At 55.0% G+C, this 24,074-nt stretch overlaps 1 protein-coding gene across 1 annotated transcript; it reads left to right on the top strand.

Moving 5' to 3' along the window:
- The first annotated feature begins 7,241 nt into the window (after positions 1-7,241).
- On the top strand, positions 7,242-21,955 carry LOC113176115 (uncharacterized). Its single transcript, XM_077793279.1, has 5 exons — positions 7,242-7,302; positions 12,646-12,737; positions 17,571-17,697; positions 18,108-18,245; positions 19,812-21,955. Exons 1-5 carry the CDS (start codon positions 7,242-7,244, stop codon positions 21,953-21,955), a joined length of 2,562 nt encoding a protein of 853 aa, XP_077649405.1.
- The last annotated feature ends 2,119 nt before the right edge of the window (positions 21,956-24,074 follow it).

The following is a 24,074-nucleotide window of genomic DNA, read 5'->3' on the forward strand; positions in this document are numbered from 1 at the left end:
GTGTCAACAATAAAAATAAAGTTAAAAATAATCATTTCTCAGTCTCTTTTGTCCCTGTCAAGAGTTTGCTAAGGTGTGCTTTTTGCTAAAGTTATAAATTCAGACACTTTGTACCTCATTTGGCTTGCAGATCTTAAGTTTTTGGGTATTGGATGATTCAATAATTACTTCCATGGGATTTTTTTTTCTGTACCAGGGATTAAACTTGGGGGCACTTAACCACGAGGATGCATCAGCCACATCCTCAACCTATTCTGTTTGTTTGTTTGAAACAGGGTCTTTCTAAATTGCTCCATAGGATCTTTTCATACTCCTTGATTCCATGTTTTCTTTAACTGCACTTATGTTCCAGTAGTGATTTTAAATTTGAGAATAACCACAAATATTTCAGTTACTTGACTGGGCATTTGTAAATGGAAATTTGAGATTCACTTGTTCACGAACCCTCAATGTAAAAATGCCAGTATCGGGATTCAGAATCTGTGACACATCTATTACTAATTCTTGTTAAAAGATGTTTATCCCTGGGGCAATCTTTCTTCAGTCCACAAACCACACTTTAACCCAGCTTCAACACCCATACAACGCAGCAGGTTACCCCGCAGGTAATTCAGGAGGAAATCTTTACACATGCACGTTATCCCATAATGACCAGAGATTTCCATTTGTGGCTGATTGGATCAGTGTTGGTGACCCACCTGATGGCTGCTGTGTCCCTGCTCCCATGACCCCACCCTCTCTGACACCTCTGCACACACTGTGGTTGGGTTTTGCAGTAAAGATGTAAAAGGGTTTTTCTGGTGTAATTCTAACCACTCTGGCATTAGATAGGTCCTGATTTTTTTCAGATTCTTAGAACTCAACTTTTAATCACACTAAAATGAGAGCCCATTGAATTGTGGTCATCTCTTGTGGCATCTATTTGGTTCACAGCTTAGATGGTCATTCTGTGATCAGCCTAGGTGAGAGGGTCACCCTTTCCTAAAGCTGTTCCTGAAGAGTCTCTACAGCAGGTAGTAGGGAAGGCAGTGAAGTGGGCGCTGGCTGGAGTGGCCTGAGCAGCCCTCCTGCCCTCACAACCACACCCTGAAGGGGAGGATAACTGCCCTGCCATCTCTGAGCGTAGGCCCTGAGACTTGACTTCCCCTGGCCTTAGAGGATTGGGTCCATGGGTTCCCAGTGTCCAGTCAGACTCAAAAGGACTTGAGAGCTAACTGTGCAGTCCTATAGGTTAGGGCTGGGCATGCTGATGAGAAAACTGACCTGGAAAGAGAAAGCTACGTGGCCAGAGGGAGTCTTGGTTCCAGATGCCTCATGGAGCCTGGCTGATGCCCTTCCCCTTCCATTACTGTAACACAACGTCTGGGGCAATTAACTTACAAAGTGAAAAGACTTGGTTCAGCTCCAGTCCAAGATCTAGTGGCCCCATCACTTTGGGCCTCTGGCCAGGGGGGCACTTTACAGCAAGAGTATGTGGCAGAGTAAGCGACTCACTCCATGAGCCAAGAAGCAGAAGTGAGACCAAGAGGCCAGGGTCCCCATTAGGCCCCACTTGAAGGAGCCACCCACCGTAGCCTGGCAACACCACCCTGTAACTTGTGGGCCTTTGGGGACACTCAACCCAACCATGACACATAGATAATCCATTTGTTGGCCAAAGCAACACACTGAGAACTACTGGATATTGGATCCAAGTAAAATCTAATCCTTGGACACAGGCAGAGTGCCAGGTGAAGAGCGGGCAAGCTGGCGATTCTCCTGGCCCGCCAGACACTTGGGGCAGGTGCTCACACACACCTTCACCGTGGGCAGTGCTGACCCATCTGCTGACCAGCCTGTTAGCCCACCCGGGCCACTTACAAGCCCAGGCAGCGGCTGACCACAGTCCTGGCGATGCTGCCTGAGCCACCTCTGAACCGCAGCGGCACGCGGTGTGCACTTCTCACACACTGGGGACCCCCGCCCTGGTCCTGGGGTTGCCTAGGTGGCCCTGCTCGTCCCGGCCGACTGGCAGCGGGCGGCGGGGGTCCAGATCGCCCACGCGCTCTCCGAGGCCAGAGGACCACCCCTTCACGGTGATGGCAGAGGTGCACAGGCCGCGACCCAGGGGGCACGCTGTGCCAAGGCGGGTCGCCTAGGCGACGTCCCCACTGCACCTCGGGCGGGGCGGCGGGGGCGGCGGGGGCGGCGGGGGCGGCGGGGGCGGCGGACCCTCGCACGCCTCGCGGCTGCCGAGCGACCGTCCCCGCGGGCCCCGCGCTCCCCCCGCGCTGTCTAATACGGGCAGCCCCGTAGGCTCGGCCACGCCCCTCAGTGACGTAGGAGACGGGCAGCGGCTGGGACCTACACCCCGCCCTGTGACGACGGGCACACAGGTGCCCCGGCGTGCCGTCAGAGCCCGCTCGGAAAAGAGCTACCCTAAGCCTCTGCCGCCCGCCGACAGGGAGCCCTGACGCGAACGCGCCGCGCCTGGACTCCCTCTCCCGGCGGCCCCCGCGCGCGGCCTTCTGGGACCTGTGGTCCTCCACAGGCGGGCGCGCGGCCTTCTGGGACTTGTAGTCCTCCACGGGCGAACGCACTGCCTTCTGGCACGGCCGTCGGGCTCCACGGTCGGGTCCGGGTGGCGGGGCCCCTCGCGGGGCGGGGCCCGCGCGCCTGCCCGCGTCCCTGGTGCGGCGCGTGCGGCCAGACGGCCTGTGCGCTGCGAGCGAGTCCCGCCACTGAGCTAGCACGTCTCGCCCGGCGACGGCCCGACGGGCCCGGGCGCAGACGCGCGCCACCGCCTCGCAGGACGTGCGCGGGAGAGCGGGCCGCGCGCGAGCGAGTGCGCGCGCGCCCGACGACGCGGCTGCGGGCCGCCTGGTGGTGTGCGTCTGGAGTGGTGGTGTGCCTTCCGAGTGCGCGAGTGCATGGGCGTCGTGGGACCATGAGGGTGTGCGGGTCTGCGTGGTCACGCGTGTGTGCCGCGTCGCAGGCCTGCGTGGCACAAGTCCGCTGGCACGCCGGCACGACGGTGTTGCTTCTGTGAGTGCGCGTGCGTGCCGGCTAGGCTGAGGTCGCTCACGTCCAGACCGCACAGCCTTGCTGGCGGTCAGCCCCCAAGAAAGCGGAGCGACCCGAGCCCCACCACAGCCCCAAGACAGCTGACTCCTCCAAACACAACCTCGGACCCAGCTCCCGACCCAAGAGACAGACTCTCCCACGCTCAGAACAGCCCTGACCCACCCATGACAGCCCCCAGGACAGCCTTGAACCTGAGGGTGGCCCCCTAGGTAGCCCCCCGCCCTGGGAAGACCCCTGTGGAAGCCCCCCAATCTTGAGGACAGTCTCCCCTACGCCCCCCGCCCTAAGGAAAGCCCACTGTCCCTCAGGAAGGCACCAGGCCGAGGACGGCCTGGCCTGAGGATGGCCCCCAGGACAGCTTCGGGCCCCAAGGACAGCCCCCAGCCCGAGGACGGCCCCTGTGGACAGCTCCCGGACCCAAGGACAGCCCCCAGACCGAGAGGACGGCCCCCCATGGACAGCTCCCGGCCACAAGGACAGCCCCCAGCCCCAAGGACAGCCCCCAGCCCAAGGACAGCCCCCGTGGACAGTTCCCGGCCCCAAGGACAGCCCCCAGCCCGAGGACGGCCCCGTGGCTGGGCGCGGCGGGAACGGGTGGCGGCGTGTCGGACCGCCGCCCTGCTTGTGTCTGCTGAACGCCGCGGCGGGCGCGAGGGCTGCAGCCAGCCACCGCCGCACCGTGTTAGGGACCCCAGCCTCCCCCGACGCGACTAGCCGCTCACAGGCGTTTCTGAGCCGCGGGAAGACTCGGTCCCCTGATGTCCCTGGACACCAGGAGAGAGAAGAGACTGAGGAGACGGGGACCGGCCCAAGGAGGACGTGGTGCTTCCTCCAGGACAGGCAGCCTGGCCGGGTCAGGAGGGATCTAGGAGCAGGAAGGTCGGGTCTGGGAACCGCCAGTCTCGTGGGGGATGGAGGAAGTCTTCCAGGACGCTGGACAGATCAGTTGGGGACCAAAGAGGCCGGTTATCCCCTTTCCCTGATGGGGGCACAAGAAGATGATTTGGGGGGAGACGGAGGATACTTTGGGGAGCATGGAGCTGGGAGCCCTCAGGAAATGTTCTGGCTAGGCAGGACTCCTATGAAGTGCTGTGGGTGAGGGGCTTGGATGGGCTTGGGGCTCTGCAGTGGCTGTGCTCCAGTGCAGGGAGCCGCCCCTGAGGGGGCAGGCAGGGGATGCTGTCCAAGGGTCTGCGTTCGGGGGATGACTTGAAGTTCCAGGATGTCCGTCTGCAGATGGGCTGTGTGCATGTCTGTGCCTGCATGTGTGTGGAGGGATCTGGGCGCTCACGGGCAGGTCCAGCTTGAGCAAGTGGGTTCTCAGTTTCCCTGGAGTGTATGTTAGGATGTATGTGTCTGTGTGCCCAGGTGTGCCTGGTTATTATCTGAAAATGTGTGTCCAACAGTCTGGGACTCCCCTAAGTTTGAAGCTGTGTTTGCACATGTGTGAGGGTCTGCCAGTGGGTCTCTGTGACTTTTTAAAAGGACCTGTGGGGCAATGGGAAGTGCCTGTGAGTTTGTCAAAGTCAGCCGTGAGTCGGAGAGTGCACAGTCTGGGGAGGCTCATGTGTGGGAGTGCATGGCCTTCCTGCCAAGCCTAGCCCTTGACCTGTAACCACCTGGCCAGGGGTCTCTGGCCAGGGGTCCCTCCTCTCAGTATGAAGCTGTGTGACCTACACATCTTTTTCTTCAACAGCAATTTGCTTTTCTCTGGTGACTAGATGGGGTGGGTTGGAGGACAATCATGTGAGACCCAGGTGAAGACCTCAGTGACGGGGACATGGTGCAGGGAAGCTGGGGACAGGGTGGAGGAAGAGACCCCTTGACGCTCAGCCCCGCTAACAATGAAAGTGAAGCCAGCCGTTCCTCTGCCTTTCTCTGCTGTAGGCACTGTGAATTCCTTGACAGGCATGCAGACGTGCAGTCTTCATATTTAGTCATTTTGGTTCTCATTTCTATGGAGTGGAAAGCTAAAATAGGTATAGAGGGTTCAATGACCAACCCAGTATTCAGATCACCGAGCAAAGTACAGAACACCTACTTTAATTTGAATTTCAGACAAACAAAAATTGCTTTTTAGTAATTATCAAATATTGCATATATAGGACATACCTCTACTTAAAAGTAACTTATTAAATACATTTTAAAAATAGTTCTTTTGCATAGGTGTGTCCCAGGCAGTAACAGGGATATACCTACCCTTGAAAACGATGCATCTTTAATCTGAAAGTTGTTTTCAGTGTGGACCTTCTATTTTTATTTACTTAATCTGGCAACTCAGTCCCAGAGGTCTCTCCTCTAGTGAGTGGTAGGCTGGGAACCATCCCCCTTCCCTTCCAGACAGACCTTGCCACCGTGAGGATGGTGGCAGAGCACTCCCATCTGAGCTTTCCAACACCCAGCTTTGTTGCAGGACGGCTCCTCCCCCAAGCAGTGCATCAGGGGCCACATGGACTGGCCCTTCCATCCTCATGGTGGTCCTGCGGAGTCATATAACACCCCGCTTCAGAGTGGGAGGCACCCAGGCAAATGTAGCAGGGTCATTTGCCCCAGGTCCACGTGAAGAACCTGATCAGCCCCTTTTCCTTTATCATAGTAAAATACCTAGAGTCGATGATACAGCAGAGAGGCTCGTTTTGGCCCAGAGTTGGGGAGGGGGACATCCCAAAAGCATGGTGCACCTCTTGGGAGGCCCCCTTGGCTGCATGGATCATGTTTGGAATGCCTGTGTGTCTCTGTGTGGTCTCTCTCCCTCCCCTTGAAAAGGGCTCAATCTTAGGGGCTCCAACCTAATGACCTAATCTTTTAATCACTTCCCAAAGGACTTATCATTAAACACTATGGTCAGCTTAAGTTTCTACTCTCTTGATATAATTACCCTAAGACTTTGAGGCTCAAAATCCTGCATGAGGGCTGGGGCTGGGGCTCAGTGGGAGAGCACTTGCCTAGCACATGTGAAGCACTGGATTTGATCCTCAGCACCACATAAAAATAAATAAATAAAATAAAGGTATTGTGAAAAAAAAAAAAAAAATCCTGCATGAGTTTGGGGAGGACAAACCACATTCGAAACATAGCAGGAACAGAACTGGGTCTGAAGTTGAGCCTCTTAAGTCTGCAGTGTCTTGTTCTGAGCTACTATGTTGTCTGTCACTTTAGTTTCTTAAGTCTGTTTTGTTTGTTTGCTTGTGGCTCCAGGAATCTAACCCAGGGTCCTGTGAATGCTTGACAAGAGCTCTACCACTGAGCATACCCCAACCAACATCATCACTGTAGAACAGGGTCAGAAAGACGGGAATTTGAATGCTCACTAAGAGCTGCCTTCACTGAGCACTGGCTATATTCTAGGCACTAGAGGATGATTTGATGTGCAGTAAAATGAGTTTCCCCTTCAGAGCCAGATTACATGCATAATTGTCAGCTTAATAACAATCTGAGAGTCTCCAAAGATAATGGCATTTGTTTGGGAATTGCAGCACATTGCAGAAGGAAGGCATATGCCAACAGTAACTTGTGGACATATTAAAGGTTGAAGCAAGGGGAATTTTTATAAGCAGAAAAGGGAGAACTTTACATGAGCTACTTGGACACAGAGTGCCTTGGTCAGAGACCTGAGGTGAGAGTTGGCTGTATCTCGTTGGTGGAGGTGCCATTGTGAGCAAGTGTTCTGTCCAGAGCATCTTAGGATGTTAAAGATGAACTTGGTTATGGAATTCTGTGCATTTGGGCAAGGCTTGCAATGCATGGGGTATGTGTACAGCAAGAGGAAATTTCTTGTGGGCTTTAGAAAGTCCTCTAGAAAGTACTTACCTCAGTACTTCCCTGGCCAGGACCTTGAAGAGTTCTCGGTAACTTCCTGGCTCTCACTCTGTCTGAGTCTGACAAGAATTACTTCATCTGGGTGTCAGCAGCATTCACACATTTTTTCCACCTTTTGCTTAGAGAGAAGAGACCCTCTCCAAGTCCCAGGCCTTGCAGTCCATGATCCTGTCTCTGCCAAGTGCTCTCCACAAATCAGCTGGTTGATTTTCTAGGGGGAGGCCCTGCTGACACTTAGAAGACTTGGGGAGGTGACATCTTCTGCCTGAGGGCCCCAGCTGCTGCGTGAGTGCAGAGTTCCAGCTCAGGCCACCTGCTCCTCAGCCCTCTTCCCAGGAGCTCTGCCTGCGGTGCACAAAATGCCACGTCAGCGGCAGCGCCGTGGCTGCGTCAAAGACAAGGAGACCTCAGATGACAGAGGTGAGAGACTGGGGAAGTGGGCAGGCCTGGGAAGGGCTTCCAGGGCATGCTGAGCCAGCCTGGACTCCAAGCCAGTCTTCCCTCTGGCTTCCCCTGGGGTGGAAAGGGTCAGAGGCTCTCCCAGGTGGAACCCCAAGGCATTCCGGTCATAGGGATGAGTCCTGGTACTTCCTTTGGGGTGTGTCTGGGGAGCTGAGGTCATCAGGACCCTCACTGTGGCCTAGTGGCCCTGCCTGAGCTAGACTCACATCCTGCTGTCTGGCCAGGGGTGGCAGGGCAGCAGGTTGGAGATGCTGGAAGCCAACTAGAGGAGATGGGGTGCAGAGTCAGGCAGGAGGTGACCTGGGCTCAGTCCCGTGAGTCTTGCTGGTGGGTTGGCCCACAAAGGAGGGCCGCTGAGCTTGCTGTGATGCAGATTCATACAAAGTTCAAAAACAGCACAGAGAGGTCAATCACCTGTGTGCCTTTGATTCACTTTTCCCTCATGGTTGTGTCTCACTTGATGGCAACACATCAAACACAAGAAGTCAGTATGAGAAGGGTGTGTGCAAGATCGCTGTTGTTTTATCACATTTACAGCATGATGTAACCGTTATTGCTACCAGAGAGAACTGTTTCTTCAGCACAAAGCTCTCCCTATCCCATCAAAGCCTCCCGTGCCCACCTGACTCCTGTCCTGTCAGAGCCACGCCCACTCCAGTCCACCTCAGCTGTCCTATCAGAGCCACGCCCACTCCTGTTCACCTGACTCCCTGTCCTGTCATAGCCACGCCCACCCCTACCCACCTCAGCTCTCTGTCCTGTCATAGCCACGCCCACCCTGCCCACCTGAACTCCCTGTCCTGTCATAGCCACGCCCACTCCTGTTCACCTGACTCCCTGTCCTGTCATAGCCACGCCCACCCCTACCCACCTCAGCTCTCTGTCCTGTCATAGCCACGCCCACCCTGCCCACCTGAACTCCCTGTCCTGTCATAGCCACGCCCACCCTGCCCACCTGAGCTCCCTGTCCTGTCATAGCCACGCCCACCCTGCCCACTGACTCCCTGTCCTGTCAGAGCCACGCCCACCCTGCCCACCTGAGCTCCCTGTCCTGTCAGAGCCACGCCCACCTGAGCTCCCTGTCCTGTCATAGCCACGCCCACCCTGCCCACTGACTCCCTGTCCTGTGATAGCCACACCCACCTCTGCCCACCTGAGCTCCCTGTCCTGTCAGAGCCACGCCCACCTGAGCTCCCTGTCCTGTCATAGCCACGCCCACCCTGCCCACTGACTCCCTGTCCTGTCAGAGCCACGCCCACCCTGCCTACCTGAGCTCCCTGTCCTGTCATAGCCACGCCCACCCTGCCCGCCTGAGCTCCCTATCCTGTCAGAGCCACGCCCACCCTGCCCACTGACTCCCTGTCCTGTCACAGCCTCTCCCACCCTGCCTACCTGAGCTCCCTGTCCTGTCATAGCCAGGCCCACTCCTGTCCACCTGACTCCCTGTCCTGTCATAGCCACGCCCACCCCTACCCACCTCAGCTCTCTGTCCTGTCATAGCCACGCCCACCCTGCCCACTGACTCCCTGTCCTGTCACAGCCTCTCCCACCCTGCCCACCTGAACTCCCTGTCCTGTCATAGCCACGCCCACTCCTGTTCACCTGACTCCCTGTCCTGTCATAGCCACGCCCACCCCTACCCACCTCAGCTCTCTGTCCTGTCATAGCCACGCCCACCCTGCCCACCTGAACTCCCTGTCCTGTCATAGCCACGCCCACCCTGCCCACCTGAGCTCCCTGTCCTGTCATAGCCACGCCCACCCTGCCCACTGACTCCCTGTCCTGTCAGAGCCACGCCCACCCTGCCCACCTGAGCTCCCTGTCCTGTCAGAGCCACGCCCACCTGAGCTCCCTGTCCTGTCATAGCCACGCCCACCCTGCCCACTGACTCCCTGTCCTGTGATAGCCACACCCACCTCTGCCCACCTGAGCTCCCTGTCCTGTCAGAGCCACGCCCACCTGAGCTCCCTGTCCTGTCATAGCCACGCCCACCCTGCCCACTGACTCCCTGTCCTGTCAGAGCCACGCCCACCCTGCCTACCTGAGCTCCCTGTCCTGTCATAGCCACGCCCACCTCTGCCCCCTGACTCCCTGTCCTGTCAGAGCCACGCCCACCCTGCCCACTGACTCCCTGTCCTGTCACAGCCTCTCCCACCCTGCCTACCTGAGCTCCCTGTCCTGTCATAGCCAGGCCCACTCCTGTCCACCTGACTCCCTGTCCTTTCATAGCCATGCCCAACCCTGCCCACCTGAGCTCCTTGTCCTGTGATAGCCACACCCACCTCTGCCCCCAGACTCCCTGTCCTGTCAGAGCCACGCCCACTCCAGTCCACCTCAGCTCTATCCTGTCATAGCCACGCCCACCCCTACCCACCTGAGCTCCCTGTCCTGTCATAGCCACGCCCACCCTGCCCACCTGAACTCCCTGTCCTGTCAGAGCCACGCCCACCCTGCCCGCCTGAGCTCCCTATCCTGTCAGAGCCACGCCCACCCCTGCCCACCTGGGCTCCCTGTTCTGTCACAGTCACTCCCACCCTGCCCCCTGAGCTCCCTGTCCTGTCAGTGCCACGCCACCCCTGCCCCCCACTCCCTGTCCTACCATAGCCACGCCCACCCTGCCCCCTGAGCTCCCTGTCCTGCCATAGCCACGCCCACCCTGCCCCCACTCCCTGTCCTGCCATAGCCACGCCCACCCTGCCCCCCACTCCCTGTCCTGCCATAGCCACGCCCACCCTGCCCCCCACTCCCTGTCCTGTCAGTGCCACGCCACCCCTGCCCCCCACTCCCTGTCCTACCATAGCCACGCCCACCCTGCCCCCTGAGCTCCCTGTCCTGCCATAGCCACGCCCACCCTGCCCCCACTCCCTGTCCTGCCATAGCCACGCCCACCCTGCCCCCCACTCCCTGTCCTGCCATAGCCACGCCCACCCTGCCCCCCACTCCCTGTCCTGCTATAGCCACGCCCACCCTGCCCCCTGAGCTCCCTGTCCTGTCATAGCCACGCCCACCCTGCCCCCCACTCCCTGTCCTGCCATAGCCACGCCCACCCTGCCCCCTGAGCTCCCTGTCCTGTCAGAGCCACGCCCACCCTGCCCACCTCAGCTCCCTAACTCTAACCCTAACCCACCCCTGCCCACCATCAATTACTCCTCTGTTCTCCCTCTGAATTTCGTCATTTAAAGAATGTTCAATGGGAGCTTTTCATTCTGCGACCTTTTGAGGTTTTCCCCTTTTTTTTTTTTGCTCTGCACAGTGTGCTTGAGACCTGTCTTAGCTCTGTTGCACATAGACACTTCATTCCTCTTTATTGCTGGCTAGTAGTGTTCAAAACAAAACTGCAAGTCTGACACGGTATCACACTCCTGTAATCTCAGCTATTCAGGAGGCAGAGGCAGGAGGATCAAGGTCGAGGCCAGCCTCAGCAGCTTAATGAGACCTGTCCCAAAATAAAAAATGAAAAGGACTAGGGAGGTGACTCAGTGGTAAAGCACCCCTGGGGTCAATCCCTAGTACCAGAAAAAAAAAAATTTTTTTTCAACAGATTTCAGTGGCTCTTGTTGGTCAATTAGAATTGGGCAGCATCTCATGTAAAGACTCAGGTCTCTGATGAAGGGAGCAGTGGGAAATCACTTTACAGGCTGAAAAGGTGAAGAAGCAGAAAGGGAAAGCAGAGAGATTTCCTTGTCAATCTGGTTGGGTAAGGGGCCCCTCTGGTGAGCTGCTGCTAATGTCCTGGTGTGGGGAAAGCGGCTGGTTTGGGCTTGACTTCAGCACATCCAGCGTGGACCTCGGCGGGAGCTGGGTCCACACACGTTGTTCCCAGGAAGCGTTCCCCAGTGGACCCCGGCGGGCGGGCTTCCTTTCGAGGCTGCCGGAGTGGGCTCAGGTTCTCCCTGCTGGGGGTGAGGGTGCGCATCTCTAGGCTGCCGTGTGGACATTTCATCTCTCTGGGATAATCCCCAGGATGGTGACCCATCATTGGTCGCTTGGCCAAAGGAGGGTCCCATGGCATGTTGCGGTGCTACAGAACCCGAGACTGCTTTTGTGAAGATGTTCAGGAAATTGTTACTTCCTCTGGGCCAGAAAGGATGCTCCTGGGTGGCTGCCACTCCACCTTTTCTCCCAGGCAGAGGTGCCATAAAACACAGGAGATCTTCAAAACGGACCCATTATGCCACCGGAGGCCCTGGTGCCTTTCCCAGTCACCCTCTGACTCCATCACCCACATCTCCCTCAGGCTCACAGGATCCAGGCCCCGAGCCTTTCTTTGCTTTAAATAACCCGACTCAAGCCTTTGCACCTGCTGTCCCCTCTCTAGAATGGGAGATGGAGAAATTCAGGGGAGTGAGGAGGTACAGGGAAGTGGGACTCCAGGAGGTGAGGAGATTCTGGGAGGTGAGGAGATTCCAGGAGGTGGGAAGAGCCTTGGAGGTGGGGAGGGCGGGTCTTTCCAGCTTTGTGGTCCTGAGGGCCAAGATCAAGGCCAAACCCAGTGGTCAGAACCATGTGTATGATTTAATCTGGAAACTAAGTCTTCTTATAACATTTTCAGTCTAATGTTTTGATTGGAGAGTGTAAACAGATGTGTAGAGGTCTGCATCTCAGCGGGCCTCTGGTTGCACAGGTCTCTGTGTGTCTCAGCTCCTTGGAATGATGCCCCCGAGAGGTGTCCGCTTCCCTGTATGTAAATCTTACCTAAACTCAGGCGAATGAATCATGAACTCTCCCTAAGGACATGCCTCTAAAAGTGCCTAGGAGTAAAGGAACTGCAGCCTGTGACCTGCTATGGACTGCACCAGACTCTAAGAGGGCAGAGGACAGAGGGCAGAGGACGCCTGACCACGTGGACGGCAGGATCTTAGTGGTGCAGTCAGGGGCATGCATGGGGTTTCCTGGGCATTTCCTCCTTCCCGTCTGCCTTGCAGAGTCAAATGTTGTGATGAGGAGGGAAAAGATTGCACATGTGTTGCCTTCACCGTCAAGAGTAACCTGGCCTCCGCTTCCTCAGTCCCCAGGTGCTCCCCAGAGGCAGTACCGTCCAGTTCCTGCAGGAAGCTCTGGGCACACACAAACAACTACACATGTGTGTCTGTTATCACATATTTATGAACAGCTTTTTCATACAGGTGGCAGTTTAGCAGGCATACCATTAGGGGCCTTGTTTTGGGTTTCTTTTGCTAGAGTTGCTATGAAAGGTCTGCACCCAAGCACAGAACCTGGTCCATCCGCCTGGGCTCCTGTCACTTCTCTCATTGCTAAGGTTTTATGGGTGGCCTCATGACTCTCCCCCTCCTCCTCCAGCCCTGCCTCCGGAGAGTCCGAGTCCTACCCCAACCAAGCTTTCCAAAAGGAAGAGAAGACTGCTGGCCACGTCCCTACCAGCCTGGAGCAAGGTGAGCTCACGGTTTCCTCAATGGCCAGAGGCCAGCTCTGTTTGGAGAGGGCAGTTATGTTTCTTGCCCTCTCTGCCCAGCTGAGACCCTGCTCTAGTTTGGTGGGCACTGCACCCAGAGGAGGGTGGATTTCCTCTCTTCCCTGCCTCGGGTGTCCTAATTCCTGTCTCTGGTCAAATGCTACCTATCAGGCGGGACACAGCTCCATGGTGGAGCCCTAGTCCAGTTTGGGTGACACCCTGGGTACATTCCCATCACTGCAGAACAAATCGGTCACTTAGTCCATCGCTCTCTACCCCTTATCCTGCTTCCGTTCTTCAGAGGAAGGTTGCCACCCGACAGTGTGCTGTTATGTGTCCATCCAGTGCTGCCCCACTATACCTGGGGAGGACAGGAGTCTCATCTGTTGTTCACTGACAGAGCCCTGGCCTAGGAACGGCCGGGCTGAAGAGTGGACCGAATGCACGGGGCAGCAGTGTGAATGCAGGGAGGGAAAGAGGATCAGTGGGTGGAGGCCAGCAGCTGCCTCCTCCTTTCTACACTCTTTTTTTTAAAAAAGAGAGAGAGAGAGGAGAGAGAGAGAGAGAGAGAGAGAGAGAGAGAGAGAGAGAGAGAGAGAGAGAGAGAGAGAGAGAATTTTTTAATATTTATTTTTTAGTTTTCAGCGGACACAACATCTCTGTTTGTATGTGGTGCTGAGGATCGAACCCGGGCCACACGCGTGATAGACGAGCGCACTACCGCTTGAGCCACATCCCCAGCCCATCTACACTCTTTTTTTTAAAAAAAACTTTTTTTGGATATTTATTTTTAGTTTTCGGTGGACACAACACAACTCCATTTTTTTTTATGTGGTGCTGAGGATGGAACCCAGTGCCCCCAGTGCCCCGCGCATGCCAGGCGAGTGCGCTACCGCTTGAGCTACATCCCCAGCCCCTCCACTTTTGATCTTCCCTTGCAGACTCCTCCTTCTCCTGGCATTCTCTAGCCAATCAGAGCATACTATGCCCAGGACCACAGAGACTGGCTGAGGGCCAGGCATGTGACTCAGTCTTGGCCAAGGAGAATTGGTTCTGGGACTTGTAAGGGACTCCAGGATTGCCAAACAGGTGGAAATGCTACACTGATGGCCCTTATGGTGAATGAGAGGCTGGAAAGGAGATCCAGACAGGCAGCCTCTCTTGTCACACCAGCACCACCTTCAGAAGCATCCCAAAGGACAGAAATGACTTTCCTGTTAGTGCCAGCAACACTCCTCCCACACAAACACAGAGAAAATATATGTGCATATTATGGAAATAATTTAAAACTCACAAGAAAAGCGCCACACTAGTAAGCGCACCGGGCTTCACCATCTGTTAACGTTTCTCCTATTGGCCTCGTCCTCTGCACTCTCTATCGTGATACGTACATTACCTTCAGAACCACTGAGCACAGAGTGCACACAGCACCTGCCCCAAACACTTCTGTCTCTCCTAAGAGTCTTCTCCTACATAACCCCAGTACTGTTATAACCTTCACACGTTTAACATCGGTACAATGCTTTTCATCAAAACTGCTCTCAACATCCCTGACTCGAAAATGTGCTCAATGCCATCCACCTTTGCATCCTCTCTTCTCCACGGCAGGATTCGGTCTGTGGCAGTGTTGCAATTAGTGGACATGAAGAAATCTCCTTGAGTCTAGAAAACCTTGCTGGCCATTTTTGGCCTCTTATGACACTGATATTTTTGAAGACTACAGTCACTGCTGCATTTGGGTCTGGGGGTGCATTTTTCTTTGAACTAGATTGATCTTATGCATTTGTGCCCAGACTACAGGCAGGCACAGGTAATGCTGTGCCTGCTTAGAGCCTCACATCCGGGTCTGCATGTGGCCTGTCTGTCATCGTTGGTGGCTGCTCATTTTGATCCTGGTCAAGACAGTTTTCTATTTTCTCCACTGAATACTTTCCAGTTTTCCTCATACCAACCAATAGGCCATCAGTGAAGAGGCACCATTAGGTCAAGCCATAACCTAGGGGTAGGGAATATTCTGATTGGCCCATGGTGAATCACATGCCCACCATTTAACCAAGCAATAACGGGGGATGCCGGACCCTCATTGGCCCACCCTGGGCCATGTGCATGTCCCTGAAGTGGAAGGGGGTGTGTGTCTTTGCCTGTCCCACAAACCAAGAAAGGGAGGCCTGGAGGAAGGCTGTGGCCCTCGCCTGGAAGCACCTTCCCTCCAGGGCCTTTTGGCAAGGTGTGGACCTGTTTCCATGGCCACACTCGAGGGGACATGCTGCTGGCATCTGACGGGTGGAGGCCAGGGGTGCACCCACCGTGCTCAGGCAGAATGAACTGGCCTGAGTGGCCATGGAGCCATGGCTGAGGAACCCAGGGCTGGCGAAGGATGGTTCTGCAGAGAAAGAGGCACAGAGTAGAGACCCAAGTCTCCCATCCACTGATGCCCCCCAGTTAGGGCCCAGCCCGGCGAAACCATGAGCCTAGACTCTCACCTTGGCCACTATCCACTGTGTGGTCTTGGGTTATTTCCTGAACTCCTCTGTGCCTCTCAGCTCCCTCATCTGTCAAGGGGCTGGTCACAGTAGCCCATCACAGGGTTATTACAGGATAGAGAGTGGATTGTGCAGTTCTTGGAATATGTCTATCATGTAAGTGTTTGCAGGTAAATGATGGGAAATTTTCCAGTTTGGGAAAATTGATCCTCTTTGAGCCCCATTTCTGATCACAATGAGTGTAGCGAGTTGTGGAAGTGTTCCTGCCTCTGTTCTTGCAAGTGGAGAAATAACAAAAGTAGCTGAGGACTCGTGAGCATGCATGTCAATTACGTAAAAGAGTACCACAATAACCCCTGAGGAGAGTACAGACAGAAATCAATAGACCTGCCCACCGTTTACCAAGTGGTGGCACTGAGGCAGATGCTTTATCTTGGAAAAGAAGTGGGGATATTTTTACAACAACAGATAGTTTCAACAACTCAGCTAAGGCGACAGCGTTAACTGGCAGCCAGCGAGTTTACGGAACTTACCAAGTGACGAATGTTGTTGGGGCTCTTCCCTTACTGTCTAATTCCCTAGAGGCAGTACTGTTAGCTCTTCTTCCCATCCTGCAGATGTGGAAACAAGGCACAGGAAGCCGCCTGTCCAGGGATCCCAGCAGGATGTGGCCCGCTGCCCTGCGGCTGACCTCCCTGCCTCTCCAGCCTCCTCCTGTCTTGAGCTCTCTGCCTGCTCCACCCTTCACCTCCTTCAGGGCCCACTGCTCTGCTCTGCCTCGCAGACTCCTCTGTCCCCGGAGACTCAGCTCGGCTGTCATCTTCTCTTTCAAGCCTTTTCAGAGTTCCCCAAAATGCGTGCACAGGTGTCCTCTGTGCTCCTGGGCATGCGCCGCTCCTCCAGCACCAGCCACGCTGCATCCAGGTGTCCCTGGGCTCTGTCCATCTCTCTGCTCCCTGCCCTGAACCGCGAGCCCAGGAAGGACACAGGTTTGGCTGCCGTCTTCTGAATTCAGGAGCTACATGGGTAGAATGAGTTGCTCTCCACTCAGGGATGGTCCCTGTGTGAACATCCAGGGTGGGGAGGGGCAGTGACCACTGCATGGGGCTCACCACCCGTGCTCCTTTGATCCTGTTTCTCTCCCTAGGAGGTCGAGGGGGGCTCACCCCATGTCAGTTCACATTCTGCCCCAAGTAAGTGGGGATATGGGAAAGGAAGGACAGCTTTGGTCCTTCTAAAGGCAAAGATGGATCTGTCACTTCTGCTTACACCCATTGGCTAGAATGTAGTCACAAGACCCTATCTAGCTGCATGGGATGTTGGGAAATGTAGTCTTTGGGCAGCCATGCATTCACCTATAACTTTTATTTTTAGAACAAAATCGTAGGCATGTTGTGTCCATCACAGCTCTAGTCTGTTAGGTTAACTTATCCCCAGCACCTGGCAATGGTGAATACATGAGTAAACTGGTCTCCAAGTCTGCATCCATCTCCCACTGCCTAGGATCACCCACATTTAAACAATACTTAGAATAATAGGGAGCACTGACCATGATACCCGTGCTTATCCACTCGATCCTCACAGTAACCCAGGAGGAGAGGTACTGTTGTTATCCCTGTGGAAGCACAGAGAGCTTGCATCACTTGCCGAAGGTCACACAGCTAATAAGTGGCCAAACCAGGAGTGAAACCCAGGAAGTCTGGCTCCCGAATATGCTCCTAACCATCCTTGGTATCTACATCACAGATAGGGAAACTGGGAGTTTTCCTGATGGCCAAATGATGACAGGCAGGAGTCTTCCAGGAATTGATGTTCCATAGCATGCACTCACCTCCCAACCCCACAGGAACACTGGTAACATACCGTAGCAGTTGTCTCTTGACATGGCAGTGCTGCACAACCAACAACAGAAATTCAGGAACACCTACCAGAAGGGGTTGTTTAGGAGGCTCCTTCCTAGGAGCAGTCTGTGCCCTCTGGGTGTCCGCTGGTCTAAGCTGGCTGTCCAAGGGCCTGGGGGACTTAGTGTGGCTCTACACATCTTGCCAGCTCCAACAGGCTGACCTGGGCATGTTCTTTCTCCTGGTAGCAGTAGACGGGCAGTAAGAGTATTGCCAATTATCAAAGTGTTTTTTCAAGTTTCTGCATATATCACCCTTTACCAGCGTCCCACTGGCCAAAGCAAGCGCCATGGCGGGGGTAGGGTGAGGAACAGGAGCCTGCTCACCGCCTATGGCCATGCGGGATTTGGCACACCTTTGCACATGCTCTCTGGGGCCAGGAGAGGGACCAGTCCCTGGGTGAAGAGCCGCAGGGCTTTGGTGTTACAGGAACCAGTGGTCTTCAAGGATATAGCCCTGTACTTCACCCAGAGTGAGTGGAAGCTGCTGAAGCCTGCGCAGAAGGCCCTGTACAAGGATGTGATGCTGGAGAACTACAGCAATTTGGCCTCCCTGGGTAAGGACGGCCTCCCCGCGCCATCTCGACTCTCAAGGGCTCTGAGCTTTACAGAAGGCCGGGGCATGGCCCTGGCTTCCTCCTTTCCCGGCCCAGCTCGTGGTGGCGCCGAGCTGTGGCCAGCCGGGTGCTCCAGTCTAAGGGGCTGGCGGCGGGGAGGGCGAGTGTTGGCTTCTCTGTGATTGGAGCTGGCTGGAGTCACGTGACCGCAGCGGAGCCAATCCGAGTGGGCGGACGTCGCCCGGCTCTGCTCCTGAGCCTGAGCTCGAGGGGTCCCCCCAAGGTCAGGGTGGGGCTGGGTGGGGCTCCCCGCTGGGGAGCACCCTCTGCCCGCGTGGGCCTTCTGTGCCAGCACCGGCCTGGGCGGGCGAGGACTCCTGGGAGGCCTGAACCTTCTTTCTTGTGTGCAGTGGGGTGTCATTTCTTCAAGCCGACATTGATCACCAGGCTGGAGCAGGGCATCGATCCGACCCTGGAGGACAGACCGGCCCCCGGAGGCCCCCCGCGAGAGGAGGACGAGGGAGGCGCTGCCAGCGCGGCCTCGGCAGGTGAGCTGGGGGACAGGAGGGACAGGGGGCACTGGGTGGCCCCGCGGCCGGCCCGACTGGCCTTGGGCGGGCTCTCTTCTCCGTTAGGGCGTCAACCAGAACCTTGAGGAGAGGTCGGTGGCATTTTCTTGGTGTTGGTTGGTTTGCACATGACCTTCATCTTTTCAGATGTCCCCGGTTCACAACCCTCCGGGGACTTAGAAAAGCCCAGCACATGTTTGAACAGCACTATTATCACCCACCATGGTCTGACCTCAGAGGGTGGAGATGTTTTTCACGAACTCGTTTGTTCCATTGTCCCAGATGTGAAGCAGATAGAACCAAAAGTAGTATATAACAGACAACGTAATTATTTGATATATTATGTAGCACAATTAGATTCTAAAATGTAACTATTTAAAATATAATAATGTTAACATAATCACTCTTTAAGGAGCATCACTTATTGTTATTTGTGAGTCTTAGTGATGCTCCTTAAATAGTGATCCTCTTTCACATTCCTGCTTCTGCTTCCCTAGTTCCAAGTTCTGGTTACTTATCAGCTACCCAGTAAGTCTTGAACTTTCTGAACCAGCTTCCAGGGATACATCCCCTCACGATGACTTAAAGGAGAAGTATGAGTGCTGACAAGAATGTGGTGTTGGGCTTTGTTGTCTGTTGGAACCAAGCAAGCCTGGGCAACTTGTAAGCAAGGTCAATCCATTTCTCCTGCTTCTGAAGCCTGCCTGTCCAGGTGGAGGCTGCCAGCATGAGAGGGCCTCCCTCAGGGGGCAGGCTGCCAGCCTCTTGAGGTCCTCACATGGTGGTTGGACCCAGAGAGGTCTCTGGCCTCTTGTCAGAGCAAAAACCCCATTCACAAGGGGTGCATCCTAATGACCTAAATTATCTCATAGGGGCTCAGGGCCTGGTACCTTCATTTTAGAGATGGGGATCTCACAATGTGCATTTTGGCCAGGCATAGGCATTCACTCACTAACAGCACAGAGCGCAGGATGCCCTAGGCTGCTGGTGGCAGTCCACGTGGGCGGAGCTGTGGAGGGGGAAGACCATTAAGCTGCACACACAAACCTTCTCAGCCCCCGGCCACTCTTCCTGGGTAGACCCCAGCAGACAGGCATCTGTGTTCACCAGGAGGTGTGCTGCGGTGTCCACAGCAGCTCTGTTCAGAATGACCCCAAAGTGGGGTCTACCCAAGCATGTTTCAGCATATGACACGATGAAATTCTATAAGCAGGGCGAGTGCATGGTTTACACTGACAGGAGACAGTACTGATGCATGTCACAAAGGAAACATGGAGTGCAGAAATACAGACGCTAAAGGTATGTGAGAACAGGCCATGCAGACACGTGTGGTTAGGGGAGAGGGGAGCGGTGGGAGGGCTGCTGGGCTGCTGTGAGCCTCACCTTGGCCCTGTGAACAGGAGTGTGCTCACTCTTGAGCACTAACCAAATGGAGCACTTTTTATCTGTGTACGAACTTTGTATCTGTGTTACATGCTCCAATAAAACACTTTAAAATCAAAACAGCAACGTAAAACGGATGTTTGCATCCTGAATCTCTTTCAGGCAAGAAGACACGGCGTAAGTCAAAGACAAGACCGAAGCCAGACAGTTCAAAGATTCTGCTACAGGAGAAGGCAGAGAGAGCCATCCAAAGGGCTCTCGCCCAGAGTGCGAGGGCAGAGAGGGCCTCAAAAAGGGCCTTGAAGAGGGCCTCTGAAGAGGCCTCTGAAAGGGCTCCCAAAAGGGCCCTGGAAAGGGCCTCAGAAAGCCAGGACAGGCCATCGCCAAGTCACCAGAAAGCTGGCCCCAGCCCAGACACAAGAGCAGGCAAGAACGTCTCTGCTGCTGAGAAAGAGCCTGAGCCCGTGGCCCCAAAGGAACCTTCCAGTCAAAAACCAGGAACCTCAGCACCAGAGAGCATCTCCCCTGCTGAGAAAGAGCATGAGCCCGTGGCCCCAAAGGAACCCGCTAATCAAAAGCCATCAACCACGGCACCAGAGAACGTGTCCCCTGCTGAGAAAGAGCCTGAACCCGTGGCCCCAAAGGAACCTTCAAATCAAAAGCCATCAACCTCAGCACCAGAGAGCGTCTCCGCTGCTGAGAAAGAGCCTGAACCCGTGGCCCCAAAGGAACCTTCAAATCAAAAGCCATCAACCTCAGCACCAGAGAGCGTCTCCGCTGCTGAGAAAGAGCCTGAACCCGTGGCCCCAAAGGAACCTTCAAATCAAAAGCCATCAACCACGGCACCAGAGAGCGTCTCCCCTGCTGAGAAAGAGCCTGAACCTGGGGCCCGGAAGGAACCTTCAAATCAAAAGCCATCAACCTCAGCACCAGAGAGCGTGTCCCCTGCTGAGAAAGAGCCTGAACCTGGGGCCCCGAAGGAACCTTCCAGTCAAAAGCCATCAACCACGGCACCAGAGAGCGTGTCCCCTGCTGAGAAAGAGCCTGAACCTGGGGCCCCGAAGGAACCTTCCAGTCAAAAGCCATCAACCACGGCACCAGAGAGCGTGTCCCCTGCTGAGAAAGAGCATGAACCCGTGGCCCCGAAGGAACCTTCAAATCAAAAGCCATCAACCTCAGCACCAGAGAGCGTGTCCCCTGCTGAGAAAGAGCCTGAACCCGTGGCCCCAAAGGAACCTTCCAGTCAAAAACCAGGAACCTCAGCACCAAAGAAAACCCGTCAAGGAAAGAAGACCCCAGAAAAAGGCACTGGTAAGAAAACACAAAGTGCCACGGGCTCCAAGAAAAAGCCTCAGAGCCCCCGAAAGGGTAAGAATCACTTTAAATGTAAGGAATGTGGAAAAACCTTCAACCAGACCCTCCACCTGGTGGAGCATGAGCGAATCCACACAGGAGAGAAACCACATAAGTGTGACGTGTGTGGGAAGTCCTTCAGACACAGCTGGTACTTTTTCACCCACCGCCGCATCCACACGGGGGAGAGGCCCTACAAGTGTAAGGAGTGCGGCAAGGCCTTCAACAGCAGCTCCACCCTCAGCAGCCACTTCAGGATCCACACCGGGGAGACGCCCTTCAAGTGCAATGAGTGTGGGAAGACCTTCAAGCAGAGCACGAAGCTCACTCGCCACCGCAGGATCCACACCGGGGAGAAGCCCTACAAGTGCGAGGAGTGTAAGAAGTGCTTTGGCCGCAGCTCGTCCCTGACCGAGCACAAGAGGATCCACACGGGAGAGAAGCCCTACTGCTGCCGCGAGTGTGGGAAAACCTTCAGAGTCAACTCACACCTCGTGGAGCACCGCCGGCTCCACCAAGCGGAGAAGCCGCACAAGTGTGAAGAGTGTGGAAAGCACTTCCGGAACCGTGCTCACCTGACAGAGCACAAGCAGATCCACGTGCCGGGAGCCCGCGAGGACTGTCCCGAGTGTGGGAAAGCCTTCCCCAGCAAGGCAGCCCTCCTCAAGCACCAGAAAAGCCACGGGGAGGACTCCTTGCACCGGTGCCAGGGCTGTGGAAAGGCCTTCCGGTGTAAGTCGAGCATCATACGGCACCAGCGGCTGCACGCGGGGCAGAAGCCTTTTGTGTGCACCGAGTGTGGGAAAGGCTTCACTGATAGGACCACCCTGAATAACCACCGCAGAATCCACGCCGCAGACAGGCCGGACCCCTGCGCACAGTGTGGGAGGACCTTCAGGCACCTGGCCACCTTGACGCTCCACCTGAAAATGCATGCTAAGAAGGGAAAGTAAGGCCTCCTGGCCCAGGAAGAGCCCTTGTCCAGAACTAGCCCAGAGCCACCAGCAAGGTCAGACCAGGGAGACTGTTGGAGTGGACACTGCCTGGTTTCCATCTGACTTTACTTCAGTGGCTCCCCATGGACGGTTCCTCTTCCCACAACATTTGTGCAGTATCAGGAGACATTTCTGATTGTCCCTACCAGGAGGTGCTACTAGCAACTGGAACCTGTGGATAAAGGCCGAGTATACAGAAAAATAATCCTACAACATGACAGACAGGCTTCCTCACCTTCCAACAATAAAGAACACCCTGCCCATCTCAAGCAAAAGCCCTCTGGGTAACTGAGTGTGAGAGGGCATTCTGGCAGGTTCCTGTGCTGTCCCACACAATAACCACTAATGTACACACCGACATGTAGAGGAATCAACATGGAATAAATTCTAAATGCAATTTCTTCAATGCACTGACCACTCATCAGTGTCAGTGGTCCGTGGCTACTGCATGGACCTTGGAGATGAACAACATCCCCAGCATTGTGGGAGGTTCTCCTCAGCACTGATCAAGATCTCAGTTGTCAGAAGTCTCACATGGGATGGTCCCGAGGACGTAAGAAAATGGGTGACACTTAATTTGTGTTTTCCTTATAGTCAAATGTAGGGTTTTATAAATGGCTTTAGGAGAGTGTCTGGGGCTCATGAAGCTCTGGGCACTATTCAGATCTTGAGCTGGCTGGTTCTCCACCCAGGGGACACCTCCCTGTGGCCAGGAAAGAACGGTCAGCAGATGGTTGACAGTGTTGATAATAAAGGCCAGCCTTTGGGGGGCCCATTCTGTCCAGCACAGGGCTGAGCTCTTTATCTCAATTGTCATAGCCCATTCCTACCTGCATCCTATGAAACAGGAACTATTATGGTTCCCCGGTGTTTAAGTGAGGAAACCAAAGCTTTTGAGAGCTTTTGCTTTTTAAAAAAATTATTCCAATTTTGTATATAAACCAAAGTTTTTGCTACTTTTATATTGTACTCTTTCAAATTGACACAGTTTGAATTTTTACTGAGTATGCCTTTTTTTTTTAAAAAAAAAAAAAGTGAGCTGGGATGTAGCTCAGTGGTAGAGCACTCGTCTAGCATGTGCAAGGCCCTGTGTTTGATCTCCAGCACCACGGGGGGCGGGGGGAGGTATATGTGTTTGCATTTCTGTGTAGACGCCTTCCAGGGCAGAAAGCAGCTTGGATCTGGGCTGGCGGGACCTGACACAGTGAATACATCTGAGGGTGGACTGGGTGGGTGCAGCCCACACGGGCAGGTGTCCCGTGCACCGCCACACGCTCATCAGCAAATCGTGTGCAGTTGCTTCCCTGCTCAGGAAGGCAGCATCCAGCTGCTGGGACAGAGACCAGATGGCCCACATCGCAGGATATATGTACTCTTGGCCCCTCGATAGAAAGTCTTACCTGACCACCTCCCGAAGGTCTGAAGTGAAACAGGGAGGATGTGGTTGACTGTGCAGCAGAGGCTGGAATCTCATGCTGGTGACCATCAGTGTAGAAGGCACTGGGCACACACCCACTGCCCGCCTCCTGGGTGAGTCTCTGTGTGCCTGTGGCCGTGCGTGTGTGCACTTTTGATGATGTGTCATGAAGACCACTTTGTTCTGCGTGCCTGTGGCTGTGGGACACTTTGATGACAAGGGTCATGACACCACTTTTTAAGTGCAGCACTGGTCCTTCTCCCCTAACGATGTCAGTGGAAACCTTCTAGGTCAATTTCATTAGCCATTGTGGGGTGCTACCACAGCAGGAAAAGCCACCATGGTGGTCAGGCAGCGTGGGATGGCTTCGAGCTCTGCCACTTCTTCCTTTTTCAGGCCCTCAGAGTGGCTTGCTGGGGGACAGTGGAAAGTCCTGGGATGCGGAGCCTGTGGCTTTGCACCTGTTCCAGAGCAGCCTGCGGAGTGGGCAGCCAGAGTCCAGCGGTAATAGCCTTCTCCAGAACAGTTGCCTTCCACCCCTTCTTGACCCTCAGGGGGTGTGTGGAGAGGCGATGTGGAGGACCCCCAAGGACTTCGGTGAGAGCCATTTCTGGCTCTGTGTACATTTTCCAGGATCCTCTTGGTTGCAAATAATATTAA

The sequence above is a fragment of the Urocitellus parryii genome, chromosome 15, assembly GCF_045843805.1.
Source record: "Urocitellus parryii isolate mUroPar1 chromosome 15, mUroPar1.hap1, whole genome shotgun sequence".
In the NCBI taxonomy this organism is placed as follows: domain Eukaryota; kingdom Metazoa; phylum Chordata; class Mammalia; order Rodentia; family Sciuridae; genus Urocitellus; species Urocitellus parryii.

Coding starts and splice junctions, on each gene's coding strand:
- LOC113176115 (XM_077793279.1), top strand. CDS start 7,242: ATGCCACGTCAGCGGCAGCGCCGTGGCTGCGTCAAAGACAAGGAGACC. Junction 12,738..17,570: donor CCCTACCAGCCTGGAGCAAG/GTGAGCTCACGG, acceptor TTGGTGTTACAG/GAACCAGTGGTCTTCAAGGA. Junction 18,246..19,811: donor TGCCAGCGCGGCCTCGGCAG/GTGAGCTGGGGG, acceptor AATCTCTTTCAG/GCAAGAAGACACGGCGTAAG.